Source organism: Passer montanus, unplaced genomic scaffold (genome assembly GCF_014805655.1).
Source record: "Passer montanus isolate IOZ18808 unplaced genomic scaffold, ASM1480565v1 scaffold2, whole genome shotgun sequence".
Lineage (NCBI taxonomy): Eukaryota > Metazoa > Chordata > Aves > Passeriformes > Passeridae > Passer > Passer montanus.
In genome coordinates, this window is record NW_024366591.1 from 25,883,886 (window position 1) to 25,911,002 (window position 27,117).

A 27,117-nucleotide genomic window follows, 5' to 3' on the forward strand; every position below is an offset into this window, starting at 1 on the left:
CAGTAGGGATGGAGTGGCCAAGCTGATTGTACCTGCAGGTTCCCACAGGGCAGAGGTAACGCTGAGGTCCTGATAGACCCTTTGTGAAGAATGCCATAACTTAGAACTTATTCTGGAGTAAGGAGAGGTTTGTGATCTCTTTCTGTATGGGAAGAATGGGGTCAGGTATTGTCTTCTCTCAATGTAGTACACATAAATTTTTTTTCAGCAGCTTGTCCTAATCTTCAGAGGTTTGTGATCTCTTTCTGTATGGGAAGAATGGGGTCAGATATTGTCTTCTCTCAAGGTAGTACTCATAAATTTTTTTCAGCAGCTTGTCCTAATCTTCAATATTGAAACTTGGACAAAACAAAAGAAATTTTTCTTAGTCAAGATACTCCTAAGAATTTAGTCTGCAATATGAACATCTCCCCAAATTATCCCTTGTTACCAGCAGTCCATGATGACAATCTGATGATCACTCACTTTGAGATCAAGGATGGTTTGGAGACAGCAAATTTTTTTTCTCTGCACTTGGCCTTACACATCAACTGGAAAATCTCTGAGAAGGATTTGGAAGAACAGTTCAGGGACTGTCATTTACCAGTCTCTGTGTTAGCAGATGTGGGAACTCCTCTGATAACAAATGACCAGTTGGTAACATTCCTGATTTAAATTGCAAATTCAGACAAGTGCATTTCTAGTTCCTTCCTTGCAGCTAAGATGGCTGGTTGTTAGGTTATGTGATAAAGGCTGGCTTCTGCACACACATACACACAGAAGCACAGAGGAATAACAGTGGATAGAGGAACTCCAGAGGTATTTCCAGGGTATTCCCAGGCACATTACAGAAGCTCTGAGCTCCAGAGCTGCTTGCACACCCCAGTGGCAGCAGGATCAGAGACCATTGGGTGAACTGTGCCTAAGTTCAGCTGCTGAAGGGATCTCCACTACATAAATATTTATGTGTGTATTTCCCACTAATACATCAATCAGCCAGAGAGGGGACCAGGATGAGGCCGTTGGGGCTTGCTGGCGTTTGTCTGGCAGTGTATTTATGTGTATGGGTGCTGTATATATCTGTGTGTCTGTGCCTATTGGAAACACATGCTGCTTCTTGGCCATGGGCGCAGAGTTGCAGTTGCCTTCTACATGCTGGTGGGCTGCTGGATTCAGCAACATAAACCAGGTTTTGTTCTGAATTTTTCTTGTGTGACACCCATGTCTGTTACACATTTGCTTTGTTGGATTCAAGCAATTTCAAAAACATTTATTAATTTGTGTGTGCATTTGCCATCCATGTTAAATGTTCTTTTGTGGTGTTGTTCCTGGCAGTCTTACTAAAGTGAAAAGCCAAGTACAAGTGAATTGAGAAACTACAGAAATGGCCTTAGGGGCTCTTTATCCACTGATCAAAACGATGTGTACAGGTAAGGGCCAGCTGCTGGCATTGGCACAATACCTGACAGCTTTGGGAGCAAGAAAGTTGGCTTTGAATTGCTAGAGTTGCACAAAAAAATCTTAAAAATACAAAGATGTCCCACTGAAATAACTGAAACCACTCACACATTTTGCTGCTCTGTGCTTATAAGAATCAGCTTTTTGCCATATGGGTCTTTTACCACTGAATACGTGTGATTTCTCCACCTCTCTCTCAAATTACATTTACATAATTTCAAATAAGTTTCCTTGGGAGGAGAGAATAAGTAATGTATTGTATTAAAATAGTTGATGAGCTGTTGGCTGTGCATGTTCTCTAGGTTGGCTTTTACTCCTAGATTCAAAGCCCAGTTACTCCTCTTCCCTGCAGCACTAATGACCAGCAATGGTGAGTTCTGTGCCTGGAGACTCCCCACTTATAAAATCTATTTCACATCCTCTAGAGAAATATTTGTTAAGACCAAGTTAATAAACTTTTCAGACTCTATAGGTAGCCCAGTACCTCAAAGGCCAGTGCATCCCCTTTAAGAATGTGACAGTTTTAATTGTAAAGTTTTTAGTATGTGAATAATGTTGTGTCCTGCAAAATATTATATATAGAAGAAATGAAACTAGCAAGCTTTTTGAAAATAAATCGTTCATTATCTTGCTCACTATTTTGTCACAATGTCATGCTTTTTACTTTCTCTGATTCCCAGAAAGACAGGAGAGCATTGCAAAAAAACATCAAATCACAGTCACATCGGTTTTCCTCATGATCTGAGTCTGCTGCTAATTTGCTGTGGCCTTGTTCTTCATAAGAGACCTGCTGAAACAACAGTGCTTGATCAAGTTCACATTGGCAGAGCTGGGATCAGTGCTGGGGGTTTGTCACCAGTGCAGTCTGATTTTCACCTGGTACTGTCTCTTAAAATGTCTTCCTAGCTGAAACACCTCAATATCAAATTCCTACGAATCTTTGGTGGTACAAGAAAATGTTGACTGTTTTGTGTAACAATATTGTGTTTAAATGTCCATTTAGAGGATGAAGTAATTTGTGTTCTATCTGTATATCTTAAATCCAGACAAAATATTTAGGACAGCAGAGTGCTTCATCTGTTTTCTTCAAAAGCTATTTGGTTTTGAAGTGAAAAACCAAACTATTTTGCTGTGTTCCAGGAGGGGGAAAGAAAAACCAACAAACCAACAACACCCCACCCAGATATGGTGGTTTTTTTCCCACTCTAGGCAGGGCTGATGTTCAGTATCTTCTTTTCACAGGGTCAATAACTATCACTGATAAAATTTTATAACAGATCCCCCTTTCCCCTTTGGAGCCCAGTACCCACAGCAATCTCCCACGTCTCCCAGCCTGGCAGAGAGCCTTGGTGGGTGTGGGTGCCAGAAGCAGCTGAGGGGACCACCAGCTGTCTCACCCCGCTCCAGCTGCACATACAGGAGGAAGCAGCCACAGAGGGAAGGAAGCAGAAGTACCTCCCCACGCCACTCCTCCCCTCTGCTGTGGAACTTCTGAGCACAGCATGCACCAGGCTGAGAGTGCCTTGAGAGCTTTTTCACTGGTCTTTACATGCCAAACCCACATGCTGCAGTGCGCGGACCATGGCCTCTACCCTGCAGAAGTTCATTCATTCTCTGGACCTCAGAGCCCTTCCCAGGGTCCTTCAAATCCAGTCAGGCATCTATTGTCAAGGTGAGCATCGAATATTTTCTGGCAGGGCTTTGAAAGCCCTTATTTGACATCAGGTCCCCCTTCAGACTGAAATGTAGAATGTAGGGGAGGCATAGGAAGGATGCTCATGGAGTTGTCTCCTAGTGGTTTCCCACCAGCTGAAGAATGAGTGTTTTATCAATAGCTTTGGAAATGCCTTTGGTGCAGTGTGCATTCGGTCTTCTCACTGGCAATGAAAAAGAAACTAGTTAGTCCTCATCATATCCTGGAAAGAGTACTGGAATAAGTCACTAATTTGCTTTGCACTTATACAGAGCCATAAATCCAGCAACTGCAAATCACCTCACAGAAGCTGATTTATTTAACTCATCATATTTAACTTCTTGGACTTCTGGGACTGCCATGAAGAGGTCTCTTCTGTCTCAGAAATAAAGAACCAGGGATCTGGAATATGACCATGAAGGACCATAAGATTTTCCTGAAATTCTGTCCTGTATTTGGGCGCACTTCAAGTGTGCGACAATGCAAAGGAGTTGGTTTGAGCTGGACAGGAGCAGCACAGGGGTAATATTTTACCAGGTTTTTCTGGTGCAGATCTATTTTTATGATGTTTTTAGTGCTCTGGTTGTACACAGAACACTCTTGAAAGGTGGTAAAGAGGCTTGCATTAGAGGGAAAAATCTGCTCTTGGTTTGGGCCTGGACTTTGTTCATTGATAGTGAAGATATCATGTCAAGATCATGTATGAGTCTAGAAAAAGAAAGTTACTTCCATGCCACTGAGAGGGAAGAACATGGGTTCAACTGATAAAATAGAGAGGGTTTCATGAAATGAACAGATGTCTGCTTCATCTTCAGCCAAACACCCACTTCGGGATCCACAACATCTATCTTTACATCAATCTAAATATTTCCATGCTGCTCCATAGTAGGAGAGAGGAGGTAGCCAGAGTCTGACTGGCAATCAGTAGCTGTGGCCAGAGTGGGCGATTTTTCCCTCCATGACAACAGCCTCTTTGGGCAGAAAGGAAATGAGAAAGGGCATACTGAATTTGGAATGGTAGAGTACTATCCACATGCTCCTGATTGCCTATCCTGGCTGCCCTGGAAACTACCTATGAATAATACTGATATATAGAAAAATGTTCTGGGAAATAAACTTAGCTAAAATTTCCAGAAACTTTTGAAAATACTCTTATTGTGAACTTTGCTCTGTGGCCTGTTCAAGCTATATCTTTTAAACTGGTCCTGCAGCTGTGACAAATAGGTTTTTGATAAGAAAATTGCAGCCAAAGTGATGAAGAGTAGAATTAAAACTAAAAAGGGGAAGATCACGTCCTTAAGCTGCAGTAGCCACAGTATTCATCTCTTTTCACTGAGCTGGGAAGCAGAAGTGATATGAAAAACAATTTATATGCATTTGTACATGTAGATATGCATACATATACGTATATATGCGTATATATGTGTACACTAAATACTATGGGATGTATGTGTATATATGTGTGTATATATATACATATATACACAAAATGCTATGATAAAATCATGGTAGCCCAACTGTCTGCAGGTTTCTGAGTTCCTACAGTCTGCATCCTACTGCTCATGGATGGTAAAACTTATACCAGTACATTTTTGCAGCCAGAGTATTTCAGTTTGTGATTCTACATGCTGTCTAAACCCTTCAATTTTCCTGAGGAGAAAAACACTGGTGAGTGGGCACACAGACCATTCTGTAGCAATTCCTCACATGTGAAAGAAAAAGTCTATTCACTGTTAATTAGCCTTGGGAGGGTGTGGTATGTGCTCCAGAGACCTGAGAATATTAGCATTAAAAAGTGACCTCATACTGCTCTGGTGCTTTTTTGGTCTTCAGCAGTACTACCTCTTCCTGTCCTCTGCTCCTGGTGCCTTCTCAGCTGTTCTCATACGTGTCCCACCAGCGCAGCAGCTGCAGCGCCGACAGCCATGCACAAGTCTCTTGTTTATACAACAAGAAAGACTGATACATTCTGCCTGGCTCCTTGCCCTCAGTGTCATCATATCCCAAAAAACACTTGCAAGTACCCAGGAACACCGATGTTCTTAGTAGTCTTCTGTGGGTTCCTCTTCTTCCTTGCTTCAGAGGAAGATTGAGATGCTCAAGACACTCGGTGCCTGACAGGTTTGCAGGATTTAGGGCTACAAAAGGTCTTCTCAGGCCAGGCCCTCACTCCCTTTCTCTCCCTCCTTCCCTGAGCTCTCTGTCTGTGTCAGATCTTTCCTGAATATTTTCCTTCCTTCTGTGTCTGGCAGCTGGGGAGAACACATTGTTCTGTGATTGCAATATGATTTATGTTACATTTTCTGTTGAAAGACCAGTGCTTCAAAGAGAGTCTGGAGTTATATTGCTAAACAGGAGAACAGGCCACTTTGAGCACTTCAAGTTTCCATTAGGACAACCACTCTTTAGTCCTTCCTCAGGCAGATGCCTCTGCCCCTGCACCAACCTTTTTGACTGCTCTTACCCCATGCAGTACACCAGCAATCACAGTGTGGGTAATGGCAGGACTATCGGCAGGGAATATGGGTTTATTGCTCTGGATGCCGGGACCAAATCTGAGCGTTTGTGCACTGATTGTAATAGCTCCCAAATGGCTACACAGTCAGCCTGGTCAGCTAAGTGCTTTTGTGGAATAGGATTTCATAGGAATCTGTAACCATTCTCAACACAACCTGCAGATACTAAGGGAGAAGATCAACTGTTAAAGCATTACATGTGATTGTTTGAAACTGATCAATCACCAGGGATACTTAATTTTCCTGTGTAAAAATTTAAAATAGGAAGAATTTTTATATATGTAAATGTTAATGTATATTTCCCTCTTCAGAACCACCCCCAAAAAGGGCAAGATTTCTTAACATAGTATCGGCAGGTACATAGAATGGCTAATGGAGTAAATAATGGTCTATTACATGCATTAGAGCTGTCACCTCAAAGCTGTAGCAGCCAACCAAAGAAGGCTACAGCAAAATACTTGATAATAAGACAACAGAGTGTAATTGATTCACTGCTCTTCTCTGGTGCTCTGTGTGCTGTGGGGATTAAATTCTCCATTTACTCTGTTGGAAGCAGCATTTTCCATACCCGGCACTTAGGTCTTATGACTTTGTGAATATTGGACTTGCAAACTAGCCTTACAGTTCCTGACAGATTTTCAGTACCTCTGGAAGCATAAGGAAAGTTTAATGTTTTGTGAGGATGGATGTTTTCCATGTGGTGAGGTATTTTTATTAGAAGCTGCGAAGTCAAGCTCCAGGGAGAGAGTGGGAATTTACTTGCCTTTGGCAAGATAACATCTCTGAAAGAATCCATTCTGCTTCTTTATCCACGTTACACAAAATACAATCTAGGTCTCTCCTTTCAGACCCAAGCCTGCCTGCTACTGTTCCCAGTGGAGAGCAAGTAGAAAACATATGCTGTGTGCACTCATTCTACCATTAGTCTCTCTACTGGCCTATTAAAAAAAATTATGTTTCTGCTGATACCACTGGAATGTGATGTATTTAACTGTAGTTCCCCAAACTGCAAATGGACATAACTTTATAGACCCTGCTTACATGTGGAATACTTTGAGCTAGAAAAGCTCTGGGCAGTTGAACTTTTGCTGTTGGTAGTGAACACTACATTTTAGATACCTTTCTTAGGAAGTTCTGTTGCTGTTTACCTCTCTGTTCTGGGCACGAAGAAGAAGAAAGTGTTTTCCTTGAATGATATCAGTGATTTTCATGCTACACTTGGACTTTGGGGTTGGTTGAAGCCTTACCAGTTTGCCTCTAGGCAGAATAGTCAAGGCTGGAGGTGCTTGTTCACACTCCCATGTTTCTGTTCCACTTTGGCTCCAGCTGTGTGGGGCTGCATAGTCAGAGACCCAGCCTGCAGCCATTACCTACCACTGTTTGACACTTTGCAGAGTCAGACACGTGGGGTATTAGTAAGAGTCCTGAGTTCCTCCAAAATGCTTTTCATCATCATATTCAAAAGTCCACACAGAAGCAGAGAAATTATTGTCATCCCTGGTTTGAAAACAGAAACACAGATGAAAGGAGATGCTGGTTCTGCAAATGCCAGGGATGCCTCTCAGGGCAGCTGCTTTGGACTCTGCAGTTGTAGTGTCCTTGCTATAGAAACTGGACTGTTCTGTTGAAACTCTGAAGGGAATAGGAAAGATGATTATAAAATGAAAGCAAGTCTGCCAGATACAAATAACTTGGTAATCAGCACTGATTAGAAAGGAACTACAGTGCAGACTGAGGGACATGATAATTTAATAGCTCATTAAAATATGTTATTAAAAAATTAAATTGCTGAAACTCCATTGGGAACTGATTTGATTGATCAAATATCTTTCTTTGAACATTTTAGTAAATATTGATACTTAGTAAGGTAAGTACTGTCTGACCACTGATTTTAACAGATAACATGCAAATATAGGCTTTCATTTTTATGTTGCAAAAATTATGTCTGTTTTAATACTTATATAATTATTTTATAGGTAATTGAATTTAATATTTTCCAGGCTTAATTTAACCAATGGCAAAACAGTAAAAAATGCCAACTTTAACTGTAAAAAATTAAGAACCTCTCAAGGCACCTCTTCTGTTGGTGTTTGTTATTAGCTCACCCACAGTCTTGCCATTCTTGCCCCACCTAAACATATACACCAGTAATGGTATTCCCCCATTTCTTCAGGGGTTGGGACTTCCCAGAATATGGGGAAAGTTTGTAGCTCTGCTCTGTGGTTCAGTTATTTGAAAACAGCATCTGTGTTGTGTAAAATGAAGTTCCAGGACATACCCTCTTTTACAACAGGCCTGTGAAACACATCAGGAAATTCTGTGCTCCTTCTCTGAGGAGAAGGGAGCCAACAGCCTCTGCCTCTGCAGGCTGGGTATGCAGGGAAGCAGTGTGCTGTAGCTGTGGTACTCCAGTCTCTGGGGTTCAGGAAAGTGCCAGATCTGTGCAGGGAGAAAATATAGGGAAGAGGCAACTGTGGGACCCCACATGTATGTCCTTGGTTAATGTCCTTCCAGACCCAAGGGATCTAAAGACTCTTAGAACTGACAGGTTGGGATTCCTCCTCTGGGCAGATGCTTGGTGTTTTCTGACATCTGCATGAGAGACAATGCCAAACAAAACCCTTTGGGTGAATAGTTCCATTTCAAGACTCATTTTGGTCAACTCTAAACAACATGACTCATCGTTCCTCTTGCTGACTGTGTATCCACATTCGCTCGCTGTCTCTGCAGTTTCGCTTTCACTCTCTCTGCTTTGCTGACTGGAAAATGTCATCTTTCCAGCATGCATTTCTGCAAGCCTTTCAGGGAAGTGATGGGCTCTGCTGACCATCAACAGAGTTCAAAGATCTTGTTAACCCTCTTATTGTAGCTAGGCAAACTGAATGCAAAAGGAATCCTTATCGATCCCAACTCAGCTGCCCCGAGTCCTAATTTAGACAAGAAATATCTCTCAACACTAACAGTTCAAAAGTGATCATATAGGGTAGAAATTTTTTACTGTTTCTAAGCCAACCTAGAGAATAAATCCTTCTCCCTTGTCAAGTATGGTAAGCCAATGAGTTGATGAAGGCTAGGATATGCAGTCTGTAATACGTAAAATAAAACAAGCAAACTGCCTCTTCAGGATTAATAAAACTACTTTTTCTTACAAAAAGCAACAAATAATTTAAACAGAGGCTGAGCATAAGACAGCTTTGATGAAGATAAATAAGGCAGTATTTCTTAGAGGTGAAATACCATTAAAAATTATTATAATTCTCTGCATTTGCTGGGTGGATTCTCAGTGGAGTGCATGCCAAGGGAGAACTGCACGTGAAATTTGTGAAACTTGTGGTACAGTGCTTTCACTTGCTAATTTGTGTCCTTTTTTTTAAGATAGAGAAGATTTTTAAAAGATAGATGAACATATCAAAAAGTGGAAGGGTGGTTTCCTTTGAATACAGCTGTTTTTGTTCCTCTTGATTGAGCAAGTAGGAGCAAGAGCCTTAAGTACAGCCAACAGTAAAAAATAGTTTGGATTCTTTTTTGTGGTCAGTAGTTGGAGCATATTAGTAAATTTTCTCTATTAACACAAACCACTGAAACTCTCCTGCACTTGTTCAAGCTTCTTCAAATGCCTGTTTTATTCTAAACAAGAAAGAAAGTGTTCTTCAGTGGGTGTGAGAACAAACCCTGACTTTTTTGGGTCAAATATTGCTCATTTTATTAATACTGCTGCCCTCAATGGAATGACTCATCCAGACACAGTGAGAAAAATCTGACCCTGGGTAGCTGGTACTCAGGGTGAAACTGATTTCAGGATTTCCTTTGAGGGGATTTTCTTTCTGTGACATTCACTTTTGGGCCTCCCCATGGCACAGGAGGAAGGAAGAATACCCAAATTGCCTGGTTTGTCTCAGTGGTCAGCTCCTTGTCTTGTCTTGCTGAAGCTCCCTCAATGTGCAGAGAAGTGTCCTGTAGCAGAGAGCCCCCCAGCTGTCATTGCACTTGGGCTCCAGGGATGTGAGGAGGAGGTCTGCAGCAGGAGGGGCCCTGTTTCCCTTCCCACAAACCTCTAAAAAGCCTACAAAAGTACTAAGATAATTTTCACAAACTCAGGCTCTGGAAAGACAAAGGAACAACTATGTTAAATTACACAGGAGAGAAGATCCTGGGGTAAACATCCCACAATACACAAACTCATGACCACACACTGTTTCTGAGCTACAGGGCTTTTGTTACACAACTTTTTTTCAAGTATCTGGTGATGTGTTCATGAAGGAATATAGCATTTGTCCAAGTCCACTATTTCTGCTTAGTTCCCTTGGACACACAGAAATGGCACATGGGGCATCATGCTCTGATCTCAGTAGGGAAGATGCTTGAACAAGTTTCCAGTTCTGGACTGCATCTGTGAAGTGCTCAACACTCTGATCTGATCCTGCAACTCAGTTGGAGCAGCCTTCCTAAACCTTGTCCAACAAAATGTAGTTTTCTGTTGAACATATATGTGAATAATATTAAATTCAAAGGAATTAATGTTGTAAAGAAAATGAATGAAACTAAATAAATCATGAACAGCTATAACAGTGACTAATGCTGTTCAAAATCAGGTTTGGGCATTGTCTTCATTGCTGTAGTTATTCTGACTCATTTGGGTAAACCCAAATAAAAGGTCAAAGGTATTTCATTGAGAGTTGTGGTTTTACTTGCTCTTTGCATTATAGTGGGTGCTGCATGCATAAAGCTCTGCTGCCACATGCAGTGTGTGAGCCTCTAGATAGAAGAGAATCAGAAGAATGCTCTTACAAAAAAAAAAAAAAAGGCCATAAACTTATCAGGAAAGTAATAAATCAGAAACCTCAGAAGCAATTTTTTAAAGTCCATGATGATTGAAGTGGCTTAAAGCACTTGACATTTAAAGTTTGGCTTTATATGGCAAAAGATAAATCTTAACGGCTTTTGTTTTTTGATGGTTTTGTGCCCACAAAAATCAGACCCTTCACAGCCTACGTAGGTAAGATCTAGCTAAGATGCATCTTTGCATAAAGTCTTTTGGAAGGTTTGTGTCCTAAAATTATCAAACCAAAAGATTTTTGTTGCTTAGGACATGATAAAGAGAGAAGAGTTTTTTGAAAGCCCAATAAGTTGTTCTGTCACTTGACAAAGGACCTTCCACTCAAACTCACATTGCCTTCATGACTCTGCAATCCTTGGGCATCTGGAGCACTGTGTGGGCACTGGGGAGCTGGGCTCACCTGCTCTCAGTGGGGGCACCTTCTGGGGTTAGGGAGGGAGGGCTGGATAAAAGCCAGACAGGTATTCTATCTTGTTTGCAGCCACTCTCACAGCCTGGGGTTAGAGAGAGAAGCTGGGGCATGCTTCCTTCTTTGCCTATCATAGTGCATGATTTCCAGCCTCTTCCCTACAAGGCATTAGATTATTTGAGTTTAGTGGGGGAAATCCAGCAGACTGCTGAGCATCTTTGGTGCTCAGGAGGTATTTGACTGGAAAAAAAAGCCACCTAATTTCTCCCCATCAGAAAATGTTTGCTTTTCCTTCTGCTTAATCAGAGTATAAAATGATTTAAATGATTAAGCAAAACTCTCCTCCTTTAAAACTTTAACATAGATGTCTTTTCTTGCCAAAGAGCATATACTCCGAACAATTGGCTAGCCCTCAAATAATGCCCATAAAGAATGATACCTTTTTTTATTGACACTAATTATAGATCCATTATGCCCTTCGTATTACTTTGAGAGCCTGCAGCAGCCTTAATAAAACTGTGATTTCAGCTGAGCTGTGTTGTAGTGGAGAATGAGCTATTGTAATTCTGGCTGAATGGCTGCACCAGGGCATGAAGCCTTTACGAGAAAGCAGAACCATTTCACCAGCCCTTGAAACAGAGTCACCTCTGATAGTGAAGACAGCACCTATATGGGCAACTGATGACAACTTAATAGTGGAGAAAAGAGCACTGGGAAAAGGACACTGGGACAAAGTTCTACTCTTTCAGGAGATGTAGGGGGATCTTTCATCTCCCCACCTAGCAGCCAGGTTCCTGGTTCTTTGGATCTCCTTTCAAAGACTGTTCAGCCTGCCAGCTGCAATGAATTCAGTGAGTGTTACTGAGACATGAAAGAGAAGATATTTTTCTTCAAAGATTCAAACTCATGGGACTAGGCAGTCAATGCCTAGTGTTTGGCTTCCAAAGTAATTTGGTTTTGTTAAGAAAGAAGCTTGGTCTTTGTTAAAAAAAAAAAAAAAAAGAAAAAAAGAAAAAAAAAGGGGGGGTGGGATACTTGGAAGTGCTTAGCAGCACCCTGGATCAGACAGGCTGTGAGACTGGGAGTCAGCCAGCCTGGGCTTGAGCTTCACCCCTGCTGAATAATCCTCTGTGCCACCTTAGTCAAATCTTTTGTCTCGTTTGCATCGCTCTCCCTGGCCCTTCGTACTAAACTGCCCGGAGGCATTCGGCAGAAAGGAGTTCCATCCCGGTGATGTATTACTGCTCTTTACTCCCTGCCCTGATTGTCAGCCGTTTCTATCAGCATCAGTGAGGCGTTCACTCCGAGAGCAGTCACCAATGGAGCTCCAAGCTGCTGGGAAGAAAAAGGAACATATTACTGAGATATTTTATTGTTTCACCTTGTATTAGAAAAAATTTATCTCAGTGGTACTGTCAGATGCTCTGACATTAAGAATGATATCCTCCATATCAGGCGTTCACTGTATTTATATTTTATATTGCTGTTTTTAATACAGAAGTGTTCTTCTTGTAGCTATAATGAGAAATAAATCAAATAAAGGGCTTATGTTAGGGAGGATGGTGGTGTGGCTGCTTAACATTTTAGGAAAGATGGAGGGAAAAGATATTGAACCAAATGTGATGCTTACTTTGATCTGATCACGGTGGTTGATAACACAGATTGTCAAACTGGAGATGAGCTTATGAAAGGATATAAATGTGGTTTTTATTGAACAAAGTAACATTTCAGAAAAGGTTCTTTCAAAGGCAACAAGCTCTTTAATTACAGCCTTCGGGGGCATTGTTTGATCACTGTAAATAAGCTGCTTTATTCTGGGTTCTGCTAAAATGTTGGTTTGGGGGGGATTTTGCATTCTATTGCATACCTCTTTCTCAAATCAAAAGATTCTCTTCTCAAGGTTATTTGATTTACATTTTCAAAGAGTTACATTTTCTTTGTGACTCGAGTGGGAAAAACAAAGTTATTGTTGTGCAACAACAAATAAATGTTTAAAAAGTGCATTTTAATTAAAATTTTATTTTTCAATATATTGTGTGAGGGGGTCTGCATTACACAGCTGAAGTAAAATCTCTCAGGGTCACATTGTCACAAAGTAGGAATTTTCAAAATGTTTTAAGATTAATTATCATGGTTTCTAAAGGAAAAAGTACTTTTATTATCCTTTTTGAAAGCTATGCAGTTTCCTTGGCTCCCTTTTACCAGCACAAATATTTGCTGCAAGTGCCTAGGTAACATTTTTCTTGTCTGAATGTAATCTTCATTGTATTATTCCAGGCAAACTGCCAAGCAAGGGCTAAAATCAGGGCCAAAGCAATCTAGTTGCAGACAAATATGTAATTAAAATCAATACTGTATGTGCAATCGTAGCCCCAAAAAATGTGGATGGCAGATTTTAATTTTTAATTTTTTTTCTAAATCCTATTATTGATAAAAATTAGGCTTCTGCTGTCATGGTCTCAGTCAGTTAGGAACCATCAACCCAACCTCTCACCCTCATAATCTTTCAACCTCTTGGCGTCTTTCAAACAAATCTGGTAATATGTGTTTTACTATTGATAAGATGTTGAAAGTTGGTCTCTGATATCTTGGATGGAAAATGTGGTGGCATGCCTCCATTATTCCATGATTATATGACCTATCCATCCAACTTCTCTTCTGCAAAAGAAAAGTACTATTCTACACTCCTTTCTGGTGATATTGCAAAGCATTTTGTTTGCAGTGGATTATGTTCCCATGTTAATTCTTCTATGGTAGGACAGTGACCTCCCTTGATTTTAATTTTATTGGGGTTTTTGTGGAATCACTCTGTTGCAAATATAGAGTGAAATAGTCATTAAATTTTCTTCAACAACAGTTTTTTGAGAGCTTTAGCGCCTTAACTACTTCATTTAGTGGATGAGGGAAAGGTTGTGGAGTGGATGCTGCCTACTCAGATTTCAGGAAAGCTTTTGGCACCGTCTCTCACAGAATTCTCTTGGGAAAGCTGCCAGCCCACAGCCTGGACAAGTGTACTCATCACTGGCTATAAAACTGGCTGGATGGCCAAGCCCAGAAAGGGGGTTAAAGAATGACAGGAAAGAGATTGAGGTTCTGGAACATGCCCTGAGAAATAAACCAGAGCTGTGGAGGAGATTGAACATAAAACCTGTGAGGACCAGCTGAGGGAGCTGGGGAATTTAAACTTGTAGAAAATAAGGCTGAGGAGAACTTCTCACTCCCTGAAACTAAAAGGAGGTTGTGTTGAGGTGAGGGTTGTTCTCTTCCCCCAGGCAACCAGTGACATAACAAGGGAAAATGACCTCAAGTTGTAGCAGGGGAGGCTCATCTCAAATACTGGGAAAAAATGTTCACTGAAAGAGTGAACTGGAGAGAAGCACTGGAATGGGCTGCCCAGGGAAATGGCAGAGTCACCATACCTGGAGTATTAAAAAAGTGAGCAGACATGGCACTTCATGATCTTATTAGCAGCAACCAGCCTCCTGAGAGGAGCTGTAGCAATTTCCACAGAGACAGCTGAGTTAGTCTGTGTTGAATTGCTAAGGGACTAACAGAGCAAACAGCTATGCACTATTTTTACAATAAGAAAACCAGATGGTTCTTTTTTGTTAAAGAGCAGCAGTTCTCTTGGTCTTCTTCTCAGTACCAGAATTGTTGAAAGCATGCATAAACAGCATGTTTCTTCACCTGGCATTGGTTGATATTTGTGTGGCACCATAATCCAGAATACCTCTGGGTTATTCATCATCCTGGTGTGCATCAGGAAGCCTGCTGGGTGAGTTTGGAATCTAAGCAGATTAGGGACCTTAAGCCTGTATAGGGTGCTCAGCAAGGGAAGCCAGGGGATGTTTTCCCATCCAGCCTGTGAAAGGCATCTTCCAGATGTTTTTATACTTTATTTTTTTCAATCAAAATTCCTTCTCCAGAGCATTAAAAAGGATTTTCTCATGTCCATCTCAATTGTTGAGAGCATTGCATCTATTCACAAAAGAGCACACGTACCCAGTTGTTCAGCTTTACTCTCCATCATTCTTCTGTTGTTTTGTGGTGCTCTGTTGAGGCTTTGGGTAGGTTTAGGCTAAAACAAAAATAAGTTATGCTCAGGCTGGGCTCCCAGTGACTTCTCTTGAGGTCTAGGAGATAGTCAAGCACTGGTCATTTCCAGGTGCTGCAGCACAGTTAATAAATAGATCTCAGACTCAGTAAGAGATGCTTGTCAGTCCAGGTTATATTCAGGACTGGAATTGTTCTTGAATGAACACCAGGAAGATCAGTCAGCTAATACTTGGGAGCTTTTGGAGCTGGGTGGAAAAGGAAAAAAGATGAGCTGTTTTTTTTCTCTTTTCTCCCTACCATCCCCACCCATTACAAGGAGAGATGCAAAGAGTGTTGCTCTTCATGGAAGGGAGTTCTGCCAGCAAAAATGATATTTCAGTACTGGCCTTCTCAGTTATTGATTGAAACTATGTAGCCAGAGGTCAGTTTTTAAATATTTCTCATTGCCTGATACCATTCTGCTTACCTAGGTTAAAAAAAAAATTAAAAAGTAAAAAGACAAGACTTTAAACTGAACAAGATATAACTAAGGGCTTAGAGCAATTGTGTGAAGGAAAATCTGTCTTCTCAGAGGAGATAAAGCAAAGGGCAAAATTAACCCTGAGAACCCTTTGGGGAAGGGAAAATGGAAATGAGAAAGAAAGTATTTTAAGTAGCTGAACAATATTAGTAGGAGAGCAAATAAATACACTCACCAATGCATTGGGAGTGGAAATGAGAACAATGTTTCTCACCACAAGGGAAATGAAATTTTGAGATGAGATTTCAGGACAGGAATGTGCACATTGCTTCAGGACAGATCTTGGTTAGTTCTTGGGAGGAAATGCACAGAAGAATGGGAGCTAGTATTAAAGTCAACATTTCTGATGTTCTGTGTTCAATGCAATTCTATCTACAAATGGAACACTACATGTTCACTGTATTGCCTTTATATATAATTAATTGATGCCATGCCCCAAAGCTTCTGCTAATCTCCTGCATAGACCAGGAGGAATTTTCCTTCTTCTTCATAACTTGACTTTTGAGTTTTTTGGCCTTATTCTTCTCCCTGTACATCTGCTTCTGAAACAGTGAAGGTTGACCACAACTAGAATGGAGAAGGGAAGGAGGACTGGTTTTGGTGGGACAAGATACAGTTCCAGGTTTTGCTGAGGAAGTGCTGAAACACTCAGCTGGATTACTTAGTTCCTTTTCTCAAAGTTCTGAACGTGACAGACAGAAAAGGAATTTTTTGCTGCCAGGTCTGAATCAATATGCTCATTTCAGTATGGGATAGGGGTTCCCATTGTTAATTTGTCAGTCTTCCAATTTCCAGTACTTTCTTCAGGTCTTCTGTCACCACAGGAAGCTCAGATGCTGGTTGCACTTGGATGTCTCCTGTCATCTCCCTGGGTACCTTCAAGGGTCTGTGGGTTTTTGTCTCCTGCTGTAGTTTGTTGTTTCCTATGGTATATGCTATGCCTTGAGCTGTGCAGAGGCACTTTTAGTGCCTGAGTTAATTAGGCTAATTATCACAAGATAAGTATTATTTCTTATATTTTAAGTATTATTTTTGTTTTCACTCATAGAGGTAAAGACACATGAAAAAGTTAAGAAAAAGCTAAATAATGTTTTTCTTTCCTTTTGCATTTTTTTTCAGACTCCGTCTATGAGATGTTTGGAAATGAATTCTCCCTCTCAACAGAAGATGTCATTAAAGTTATTGGCTTCAAAATTAATAAACTCATAGCAAGTATCTGTGAGAATAATGAAGTCAGCCAGTTTTCAGCCAAAGTGGAATTACCACTAAATTTTCCTGGTATAGTATTTCATGAATACATGTTTTTGAGAAATTATAGCCCTGAGTAATCACCTTTGTTCATTTTATTGATTTGCTATCTTGATTGATATTTGAGGTTACAACTCAGCTGTCAAGAATACAGTTTTATCAGATGATAAAGAAACAGTCAAGTAGTTTTTAAATTTCAACTCCTACAGTCCTTTCTCAAACCTGGATAGAAGTCATTAATATTATAAAGTTTTGTGGTAATGCTTTCTACACTTGGAGTCCCTTGGTGTAAGAATTACAACAAAAATATTTTCATTTACTTATGACTTTGCCAAACCTTGTCTGAGCTGAAATCTTCCTTGTTGTGTTCTTAAACTATAATGTATTTACCATTACTACATCTGTATTTTATTATTATGGTTACAAAATATTTTCAATACTTTGTTTTCAATACTGCTTTTGTTTTAATGGTTTATTCTATGATGGCCAGAGTGGCTGCTCCATGCTTGGAAAGAGGATTAGAGGGGGAATGGATGTGTTTTTCTGCTTAAAAAGTCTTTAACTGTTCTGTAGAGAAACCCAAATGTATTCATATTTTGGAGGATAGACGTGAAATTTGGCATGTGGTACTGATTTGTTACTTGAACCATATCTTCCCCTCTCCATGTTGCCTTGTTAAGGAGAGCTGGTCAAGTACTGAACCCAGTACTAGTTCATCATGTGTCATATTTATTGATTTCTGAATTTGGCTCTCATCTCAGTTCCTCTACTGTTAGGGCCCAGCAGCACTGAACAGGGAAGTGATTAAAGCACAGAGGGAGAAGTGTGTATCCCATATGAGTATTCCAAGTGTGGGAAGTGGAGGAGACAAACTGTGTTGGGAAAATGGTAGACAACATTTTGACCCCAGAGCAGGACCGAAGGATGAAGATTTTTTATGCAAAGATCAGAGACTGAAGACAGCTGCAGGTGGTTTCAGCAGCACAGGAAGACCCCACCCACCCACAAGTTTGCAAGTAGGGCATTTCCTATGCTGGGAGTGTTGCAGACAGCAGAGGTAATGGGAGCCCCTTGGTGAGAGGAAATAAGCAAGCTGGAAAACTGCATGAGGAGGGCAGTGGGGGTGAAGCTTTGGGACACCTGCATAAAGGAAACACTGGTACAGAGCACACACAGAACACAACAGACTTCAAGAGTCTGAGATCACGTCCAGGACTCACTTTGGCCATCAGTCTAGCTAATGGACTGAATGAGGCCACAGTTTTGTACAAAAGAAAAAAAAACACCCTAAATATTTAATTAGCACTGTATTGTACTGAAAGCACATGGGAAATTAAATTGATGCTGCATTGGGAACATAATATGAGTCTTTTCTAGTGTTTGAGTGCTTGACTTAATAACCCATTGGTGCTCTTCTAAAGTCTTGCTGAGTATGCCAGAGTGTGCACGTGCATGTCTAGGGTTTAGGTTGTGCCAGTTTCCAAGCTGGGACATGTTTTTTTTGCGGAGGGAGACAAGACATACTTATTGAAACAAATAAAATGTAAAAGTCCATGGGAATGAAATATTTCTCTGAATTCTATAGAAAAATATCTTTTGCTATGCCTTTATTTGCCATCTCTAAGATATATATTTCTTTCTGAAATAGCTGTATATATATAACTTCCCCCCCGCCCCTGCAATGGATCCTCAATTTACTTTCATGTTTTTCTTATCCTGTGAATCAGAATGGTTTCTATGACCACTTATTAAAAGACTTTTTTGGAATACCATTTTCAAGCACTAGTAGGGCCCAGACGTAGAGATCAAAGACCTTTTAATTATCTGTGGCTATCTAGAGATATTGAAATATCACTCTCCTGTGAACTCTCAAGATACTTGGTATTTTTCTTGTAATCCAAGTTTCTCTGATATTATTAAAATTTCTTCTATCTCTAAAATACATACACCAATAGAAATATATTCTAAATCTTGATTGGCAGATGAGGTTGAACATTTGAATCCTAAAATATCTAACACAACAGAGTGATAAAAGTAATCCTAAATTTATTAATATTGAAGGTCTCGATTGTTAGAACAGAAAGACTTGTGATTTCAAATGCTTGAACCTGGTGAATCGGGATTTATTTGCATTCAAGTGATCAGTTTTACAACCTGGCATTTGGATGCTGTTGCCCTGCTGAGCACATTTTCAAATTCGATCTAATCACTACAATTTTCATGCATAGTTATGAACTCTCCCAAGCAGTGTTCTAGAAAACTGGGTTATTTCACTTGAAAAATAAATTCAGAGTTCATTTTGCTGAAATTTATCATTATTATCCTCCACATGATGGGTATTACTGAACAGCAGCACTGAAGAGGGGCATAATGACACTTCTTATTAGCCCAACAGGGAGCACCTCTTTCCTCTTTTTCTCTGTATATGTACTCTTAAGCATTCAAGAGCTATTTGGTAAGACGTAAATTTGTCATTTCTGTAGTTTAGTTCTTAGCTGATGAATGATTCTGCTCTGCAGAGTCAAGACTGCAGAGTCTCTTGCTCTTTCTTGACCTTTTTCCTTTTCACTTTATTACATACATGTGCTAAGATCTAACTGAAACCTTGTACATGAAACATGGCTTGCCCCGTCTCTTGAATGAAGCACGGAACTGAATTGCAAATAATCTTTTTTCAAGCTGCCTTTGACTTAATTCAATAAAAATATCCACAGGTCTCCAGGAGGCTGACCCTGTATTTACATTGTATGTACAGTGCTGTCTTGCCAGCGTTGATGCAAAGAAATCTATTTCTTTGATGCTCTTTTCCATTTCCTTTTCCATAGCTCTTTTGCATGCCTTAGGCTCATGTATCCTTTCACTGCATGCATGCTGGCACAAATGAGCAATGCTCCTATTTGGTTTACTCTAGGGATAGCAGCTCTGAGAGTGAAGAACTGGGCTCATTGGCTTTAAATGAGCCCTACGCTTTGTCTTTCTTAACATATTTGCAGTCTTCAGAACTCATTTTTTTCTTCTCTGGCAAATCAGATCCTTGATAAAGGCCTAATCTGCCCTTTGCATTAGAGAAACCGCTGCAACCGCAAGTTCACTATCTGTGTTATTTCGTTTTATCCTCATTCTAATTTGTTCTTCTTCATGCCTCAGAGGACTGGGCTATTCTTTCTGTGCTCATACACTGGGTAAAATAATACAAGTCTGCTGTTACTCTAGACACTTCAATGACTACATCTAACCACATTCTGAAATACAATTTTCACAACTAGTAAATTAGCAAATACGTAATTTGCACAACAGCTGAATTGTTTGCCAGCACAAATTATTACATTTCATTCTATTGTATTCCTTCTTCAACAAAAAACATCACTGGACTGTCCCTGTTCTCATGAGATTCCTGGCTGTTGCTGCTGCTCATTCCTATGTGGTCTGACAGACACATAGCTGAGCATGACTGCCCTTTTTAGTACTCATCTGCAAATCAAAAGACAGGAGACTTGGCAGTGACCACGCAACACATCTGTGGAAGAACAGGGGTTAGGCATTAAAAGGCTCCTCTCAGTATTAGGTGAGGAAGAGCTGGACTTTGGGACAGGATGAGAGGAAGAGGATGCTGAAGCAGAAGAGGTAGTGAGTGGGTGTTGGAGGTGTGAGAAAAGAGGAATAGGAATTAAGTAGTCTCCAGAGAAGGTAGAAACTGTGTCCTTCCCAACCTTACTTTGGGAACAGAAACTGCTACTCTGGGATGGATGATTTGTTCTGCTCTTCTTTTTTCTTGAAAGCTGCTTGCTACTCTAGTAGGCAAGCCAAACTATTGGTTTTCTCAGCTTTCTGTGGTGGAAAGAGAGTAAAATACTCCCTTCCTTCAGGACTCTAATTAAGACTGAAAATAGGAAGTCCATAAAGCTCCAGGCTGGTACATTTTACACTACAGCCAGTAAAGGAGAGCTGTGTATACTCTTCTGTAAAATAGTAAAAATATCCTTCTATCAAAACATACTTTCCCATAGCACATTCAGTCTTGTGATCCACTGGCTGTGTTTTTTCTCCCATACCAGTGAAATAATTTTCTCAGATTCTCAAACTCTCTCTGTGTCAACTTGTTGAAAAGATGGGCTGATGGTGTTTGGGGCTTACTAATCATTGTATTATGTCTAGGCAGATACTTCAGCTAGTGAAATGTCACTAGGTATAGAGACTTATGTAGTATTATTATATATGTTTATAGTTCTACTTATATGATTTTTTTATTTTCCCTCACACCATTGGACATCAGTACAGTTTGGTTATAGACCAGATTGCATTTAGAAAGTAGGAGCTATAGGAGTAATACTGCCAGATCTTGATAAACCAGATGGACTTTCTTCCAAATTTGTTATTACCATCTGTCTTTCCCCCTTACAGTTCACCAAGATCTCTTGGGAAAGTCTAAGTGAATTTGATTCAGTAGTTTTGTGGTTTATGAAAAAGTAGAAAAATATTTTTGTTTGACCTCAAAATGTCCAAATTTTAGCATCTCAAACTTACCATATGTCTCCTTCTCCTGGAGGTTTCCTTGTTATCTTAGATTTGGAAAACATTTGTTTTTGCAATTTGATTCACAGTGATTTTAATAAGGCTCTGAATTGTTCCAGAGACTATTGTTTGTTGTTTTTGCGGTTTTGTTTTGGTTTTTACACATATACAGTATCAAGGAGAGCATTTAAGAGAGGATATCATGGCAGAATATGGCAGTGACTTCCACCCAACATACCAAAATAACCTTTTATATATTTATCTGTTGTGTGTAGAGAGAAATATATGGAACTTTGCATGCTCATAGCCACTCAGAGGTGGCTCTTAGGTCATGTCAGGAGTGTTATCAATACAGTAGTTAGGTACTCAAGGCCACATGGCTCTTCTCTTGCCTGAGCAAGCATTCTATCACCACAATTATGAAAACCACTAGAACAGAAGGCAAACATTCTTCTGCTCCCATCCTTGACAAAGCCAGTTTGCCTGAGCCAAGGGGTTAATCAGGTGTCTACTTTTGAATGAAATCTGATAATTATGCTTCCATATGACACCTGCTGTCCAACCTGGGATGTTCATCGGTTTCTTGCTGAAATAGTTGCCTTCCAAATAACTTTGTAGTCCCAGCAAAACTAGCAGCCTCAGACTATTGTCAAACCCATAGAAGAGAAGAATGTTCCTTATATCCATACCTTGCCAAATACTTTCAACTGGAAGTTTTTTGCACAGTTTATGGAGCCTTTTCAATGTAATTCGGGAGAATTTGTGGGAAGCATACACTTGCTCCTATATCACACATGGGTAAGCATAGTTACTGCCTTTGGGACACATCATAAGTATTTTGAATATCCTTTTTAATGAAGAATGGTCCTATTTGTCTTCTCCCAGCACTTCCAGGAGGTGATACCCATCTTGTGCTTGCAAAGCGTGATGCTAGAACACTGTTTGTCTTTTCCACAGTTTCAGTTTGTCACTGGTGCCTTGTCACAGTGATACTTTCTAAATGCTGATGAACCTGTTTGTGTTGAACTGCACTGACACGCTCCAGTGGTGGTTAGGACTGTGGTAGATATCTTCCTCACTAATAATTGTGTTAAAAATGGCAGTGAGAAACATACCAAATATCAGTGGGAGAGAAAAGTGTGTTCAAGTTGTACTTTGTACATTCATGCATGTGCCTTCCTTGCAGCCCAGGGACAAGTCTGGAGGTTTTCCTGCAGGTTTTCCTGCAGTGAGGACATATATGTAGAGGATGCACTGACACAGGGGTGCTGACTTCACACAGGAAAAGCTGGCTGTCATACAGACAATTGTGAAGGTACAGAACTGCTGAAATAGGTGACATTGGTGCAACTGGTCACTACTTCTGCAGTAGATCAAAGAGGCTATTACTGCTTAGGCTGCTGACAGGCCCTCAGAGATGTTAGTTCCCAGAGTAACCAGTGGCCACATGGGACACACAGAAGCAAATAAGCCCAATCTTTTGATGAATTCAGTTAAAAGCTACTTAACAGACAGATTCTTAATTATGTCTCCTTTAACAAGAATGATGCTAAAGTTACAAAGTGAAAGTACAGGGTTTTGCTACTGTAAAGAGCCACAGCAATCCTGTAGCCAGAACCACACCCTCCCCCCCCAAAAAAAAAATTTTAGAAGGCTGTTGTGATAGAAGTAATTATTTGATACATCCATTTAAAGAAATACAACCTTAGGGCCACCCTGATACCATGCAGGGCCCTGGTTGTGTTGATTATGGTCAGTAATGAAAGTCAGTAAAGGAAAAAGTTTTGAAGAAAATAAGCACCTTGCTTATTTTTAAGAGAAGCAATATCCCATGATCCAATTTGTTAAACAATCCCACAATCAGGGGAGGTCTAGCAAAGGAAATTAGTGTCTTCCCAAGATCCAGCAGCAACTGTGTGTTCTGGCAGCATCTCACCCTACTGAAATCCAGGTATCTGCTGGGACATCCTGCACTTGGCTGAGGACAATTAGGTAGGATATTTAAAACCTTTCAGATATAAAGCTTAAACTACTCATAGGATTTGAAGATGCTATAAAAGTGTCTTTAGTGGTACCAACCAGGCTCCTTGATACCCTATCCCATGTGTCCTCCTTGATGGCCAGATGGGAGTGTACCTTTACCACACAGAGCCCTCTCTGCAGTCCAGAGGAGTCAATAGCATGGAGGAGCGAGGCCATAGGATTTTTGTTGGTTGGCTTTTGCAGACAAAGGGAGAAAAGGCAGTGTCTCCCAGGGAGCTTGGCTTCTTTGTCACTGTAGCTGTAGCTATTGTTTTATTTGTGACTAGCAAACTTGGCCTAGAAATAACCTCTATTTTCGCTTATATTCACTCGAAAGCAAGTCTTTGTCAATGTCTGTCTCAGGAAGCTGCGCTGCAATTCCATAAGGCAGCATTCACAATGCTGCCACGCCTCGTGAGGAAGACAGATGAATCACACAGTTCAGCTAAGACCTGCTTTTTAGTCCTCTCAACCCTCCAGCTCATCTTCCTTTATGAAAACCCTCATGCAAATATAGAAATGTACACATTTTCTTGCAATGGAAGCTCCTAATGAGACAGATCCAAAGGGCATGATTAACATGAAGTAATAATGTCCCTAGGAGATAGGGAAGCTCAGATACAACTTCTGCCTTGCAGAACTTCAGCATTTTAATTGCCTCGTGATGGCTGGAGTGCTACAACACCCAGACTTTGAATTAATCCAGCTGGTGGACTGGGCTGTCAGATATGCTAAAATCTATTTGCTCTTTCTTATCTGTAGGTGCTACTCTTTCGTTTGGGATGCATCTTTAAACACACTTGGTCTAGGAATTCCCAGTCTGCATGTGGAAGGTTACATAGTACTGATGTTTAGACAAGAAACTTATCCTGTATGAACTGATCACATTGATGTTGTGTTTCCTCATACCACATCTGCATTTCAGTCTCAAAGGCTGGTTTCCTGAGAAGACAGAGAGGAATTTTTCTTTTTTCTGTGGCAAAGAAAAAATGTACTGTGGATTAAGAATGCTGGATGTCAGAAATTAGATACACATCAGAAAGCACTAATTCCAGCTGTCTATACATTGTACCAGCTGATATTACCTCTACAGAGTTGTATTTTTAGCAATTGAGCTATCATCTGTGAATTATTTTATGTGCTTTGCTCCCCATTTTCATAACATTCACAGTCTAAAATCTAGCATAACTTTCTTTGTGTATTTCCCTTTTTATAATGCAAGTTTTCTGTTTTTAGGTCTTTATAAGGTTGTGGCAGATAAGACTCCATATGTCAGCATTGAAGAAATTGCAAGAACAGTCTCTATTGGGCCAACAAGGTTTGGCCATCCTTCTTTCTACAGCGCCAAGGATATAAAATTGGAAAATTTCACTATCAAACATGATGAGCAGATCACCTTCAACTCAGTGGAAGAGGTCCATGGGATGATGGCTGTGAACTGTGTCATGGTCAGAAATAATCAGTCTCATTCCTTTACTTTGCCCCTTTCACAAGAAGGAGAATTCTATGAGTGTGAAGATGACCAGATATACACCCTAAAAGAGATTGCAGAATGGAAAATCCCTAAGGGTAGAAACCGGATTGTTAAACTTTCCAATACTTTACATAAGTGGGACTCCTCTAGTCCACTTCCTGAGAATTTTGATGGCTGTTTGATTCTCATGCCTGTCTATGAGGTGCAGGCAGTAATGAAATGTAAGTAGGAATTAAAGTCAGTGTTCTGTTAAACTTGGTGTAGCAAAGTACAAAAGTACCCTTAAATACACAACATTTTCTTAAAATAACCATGAAAGATTCAGTTTGTTAAAAATTCATTATCCATATTTGCCACTAATGTTAGTTCCAAGAGGAAGAAAGATAAAAAATATATTTTGTTTAGTGTTTCTTTATCATCTGCTTGTTCAGATTATTACCTTGCATTTCTTTCTGTTGCAATTTTGTTGATCACTACAATTAAATCCTCACTGAAAATATATTGCATAGCAAATTCCTAAGCTCAGTTTGTAAAAAGGTTGAGCTTAGGAATTCTGTCCAGTTCCCAGATTCTCTTTCTTTGTGTCTTAGACTTTGGGCATGGAGAAGACACTTGATCATTTATGGCTATATCTAGGAGGTAGAAAAAGAAAAGGAAAAAAAAAACCAATTGCACATGTTACAATAGTTACCATTTAATTTTCAGAATGAGGATGTCAGAGAAAGGAAAATCATATTATTTCATTCTGTTGCAGAAACAAATATCAACTGAATATAAACACAAAAAACTCATTGACAATTTCTGAAACCTGTGGGTTTGAGGAAACAGAAAGATTATAAAACCAGTATCTTTAAAAGTTTGTGCTTTGAGTTTTTATTTTAAAAAATTCCAAAATATTTATGACACTATTTGTTCTAGTTGCTCCACCAAAACCTTGATACAGCTGAGTTCTGATTGAAGGATAGTAGCTTAGCTTTTGGGAAGTTTTTGCTGCTTGTTGCATTTACTAGAAGCAAACCAACAAGCTCTGTAGAAATTGAATCTTAACAGAAGTATGACATTCATGAGGATATTAAGTGAGAAATCTTTTCACAATTGAGCATTTCTCTGTTGAATTATGTAAGTAAATGGACAAAAGAGAAAGAAAGAAAAACAGGCAGAAACTGCTAACACAATATACCATAGTTGCTATATGCTTATCATAAGACATTCAGCTGTGCTTGCTATATGATTTAATGTGTGAGTTTGGAAAATATAACGTCACAAAATAAGGTAACTGTAATGTAAATGTAAAATGTTAAAGTAATGTTTGCTGTAACTCTAGCTAGATTCAGGGATCTCACTCATCTCCTGAAACTCAATTATCTCAGGTTTATTGCTGTATCCTTAGATATATGTGCAGAATCAATAGGAATTTAATGCCCCTGAAAACCTTCAGAAGATTCAGAAATATTTGTTATTCACTTGTCTTCCGGTCAGTTATTCCAGTAAGGATTGTATTTGTTGTTTTTATTTTAAGTTTCACTATGTTCTCAACATTTAAGAAGCATTGCATATGTCCTAAATAACTATTTAATACAAACTTGAAAAGTAGGCTTCATGGTACATGAATAACTACTTTCTTGTGGACCATGAAGAATGGATTTTCACCATTTTTAGAAGATCTATAAATAGGCACAAGATAAAGTAGGAGAATTACTACCCACTATAAAAAAAAAAATTCCTGATAACTCAGATAACTGATTACATTTTCACAGGCTGTGAGCAGGAATCCTCTATAAGTCTCATTATTAATAATGAACAAGTTGTGTGTGTGGAACTCTCACAAATGATCATAGAAAGTTTCATTTTCACCAGTCATTTTCCTTTGTTTTCTTTCCCTTGTGGTGCTCAGAATATTTATCACCTCAAGGTGTCAATGTGACAAAAGAAGAGTTGGAACAAACAGACCCTGAATCACTGTCATAGAACTCTGTCATATAAAATAAATCCGATACCAACTTTTCAGTATAAAATATTGGTATGTCCTGCTACAAGGAAATGTGAATCCAGAATATACTATCCCTTTGTGTAGGTCTATGCAGAATAAATCTTATTGAAGAGAGTAATTAAATATTATTTGCTTGTTAAATTTTACTGCCTTGGTCAGCGATCTGTGGTGTCACTGACTTGGAGCCAAATTCTTAAATGAGCCTTAATTACATAGTCAGCTTTGTTCTTGGAAGTTTTGTATTCAAAATTTTGCAAGTTCAGTTGTGGTTAAAGAGCTGTTGTTCCCCGTCAGGATGTTAAATTCACTGGCTCAGTTCTGATAGTGAATAAAAGCAGGTGATGCAGAAAAAGGTGCAACAGTTCCAGAGAGGAAAATAATATTAAAATGTCTTAATTCATAA

The 27,117-nt window shown here is 39.7% G+C and overlaps 1 protein-coding gene across 2 annotated transcripts in view; it reads left to right on the forward strand.

Moving 5' to 3' along the window:
* The first annotated feature begins 3,017 nt into the window (after positions 1 to 3,017).
* Positions 3,018 to 27,117, forward strand: part of THEMIS (thymocyte selection associated) — a 77,974-nt gene continuing 53,874 nt past the window's right edge. For both annotated transcript variants that reach the window (XM_039707372.1, XM_039707373.1), the window contains exons 1-3: positions 3,018 to 3,109; positions 16,588 to 16,746; positions 24,487 to 24,945. In XM_039707372.1, coding sequence (XP_039563306.1) covers positions 3,019 to 3,109; positions 16,588 to 16,746; positions 24,487 to 24,945 — 709 coding nt within the window. In that variant the 5' untranslated portion in view covers position 3,018. The remainder of the gene's footprint in view (positions 3,110 to 16,587; positions 16,747 to 24,486; positions 24,946 to 27,117) is intronic.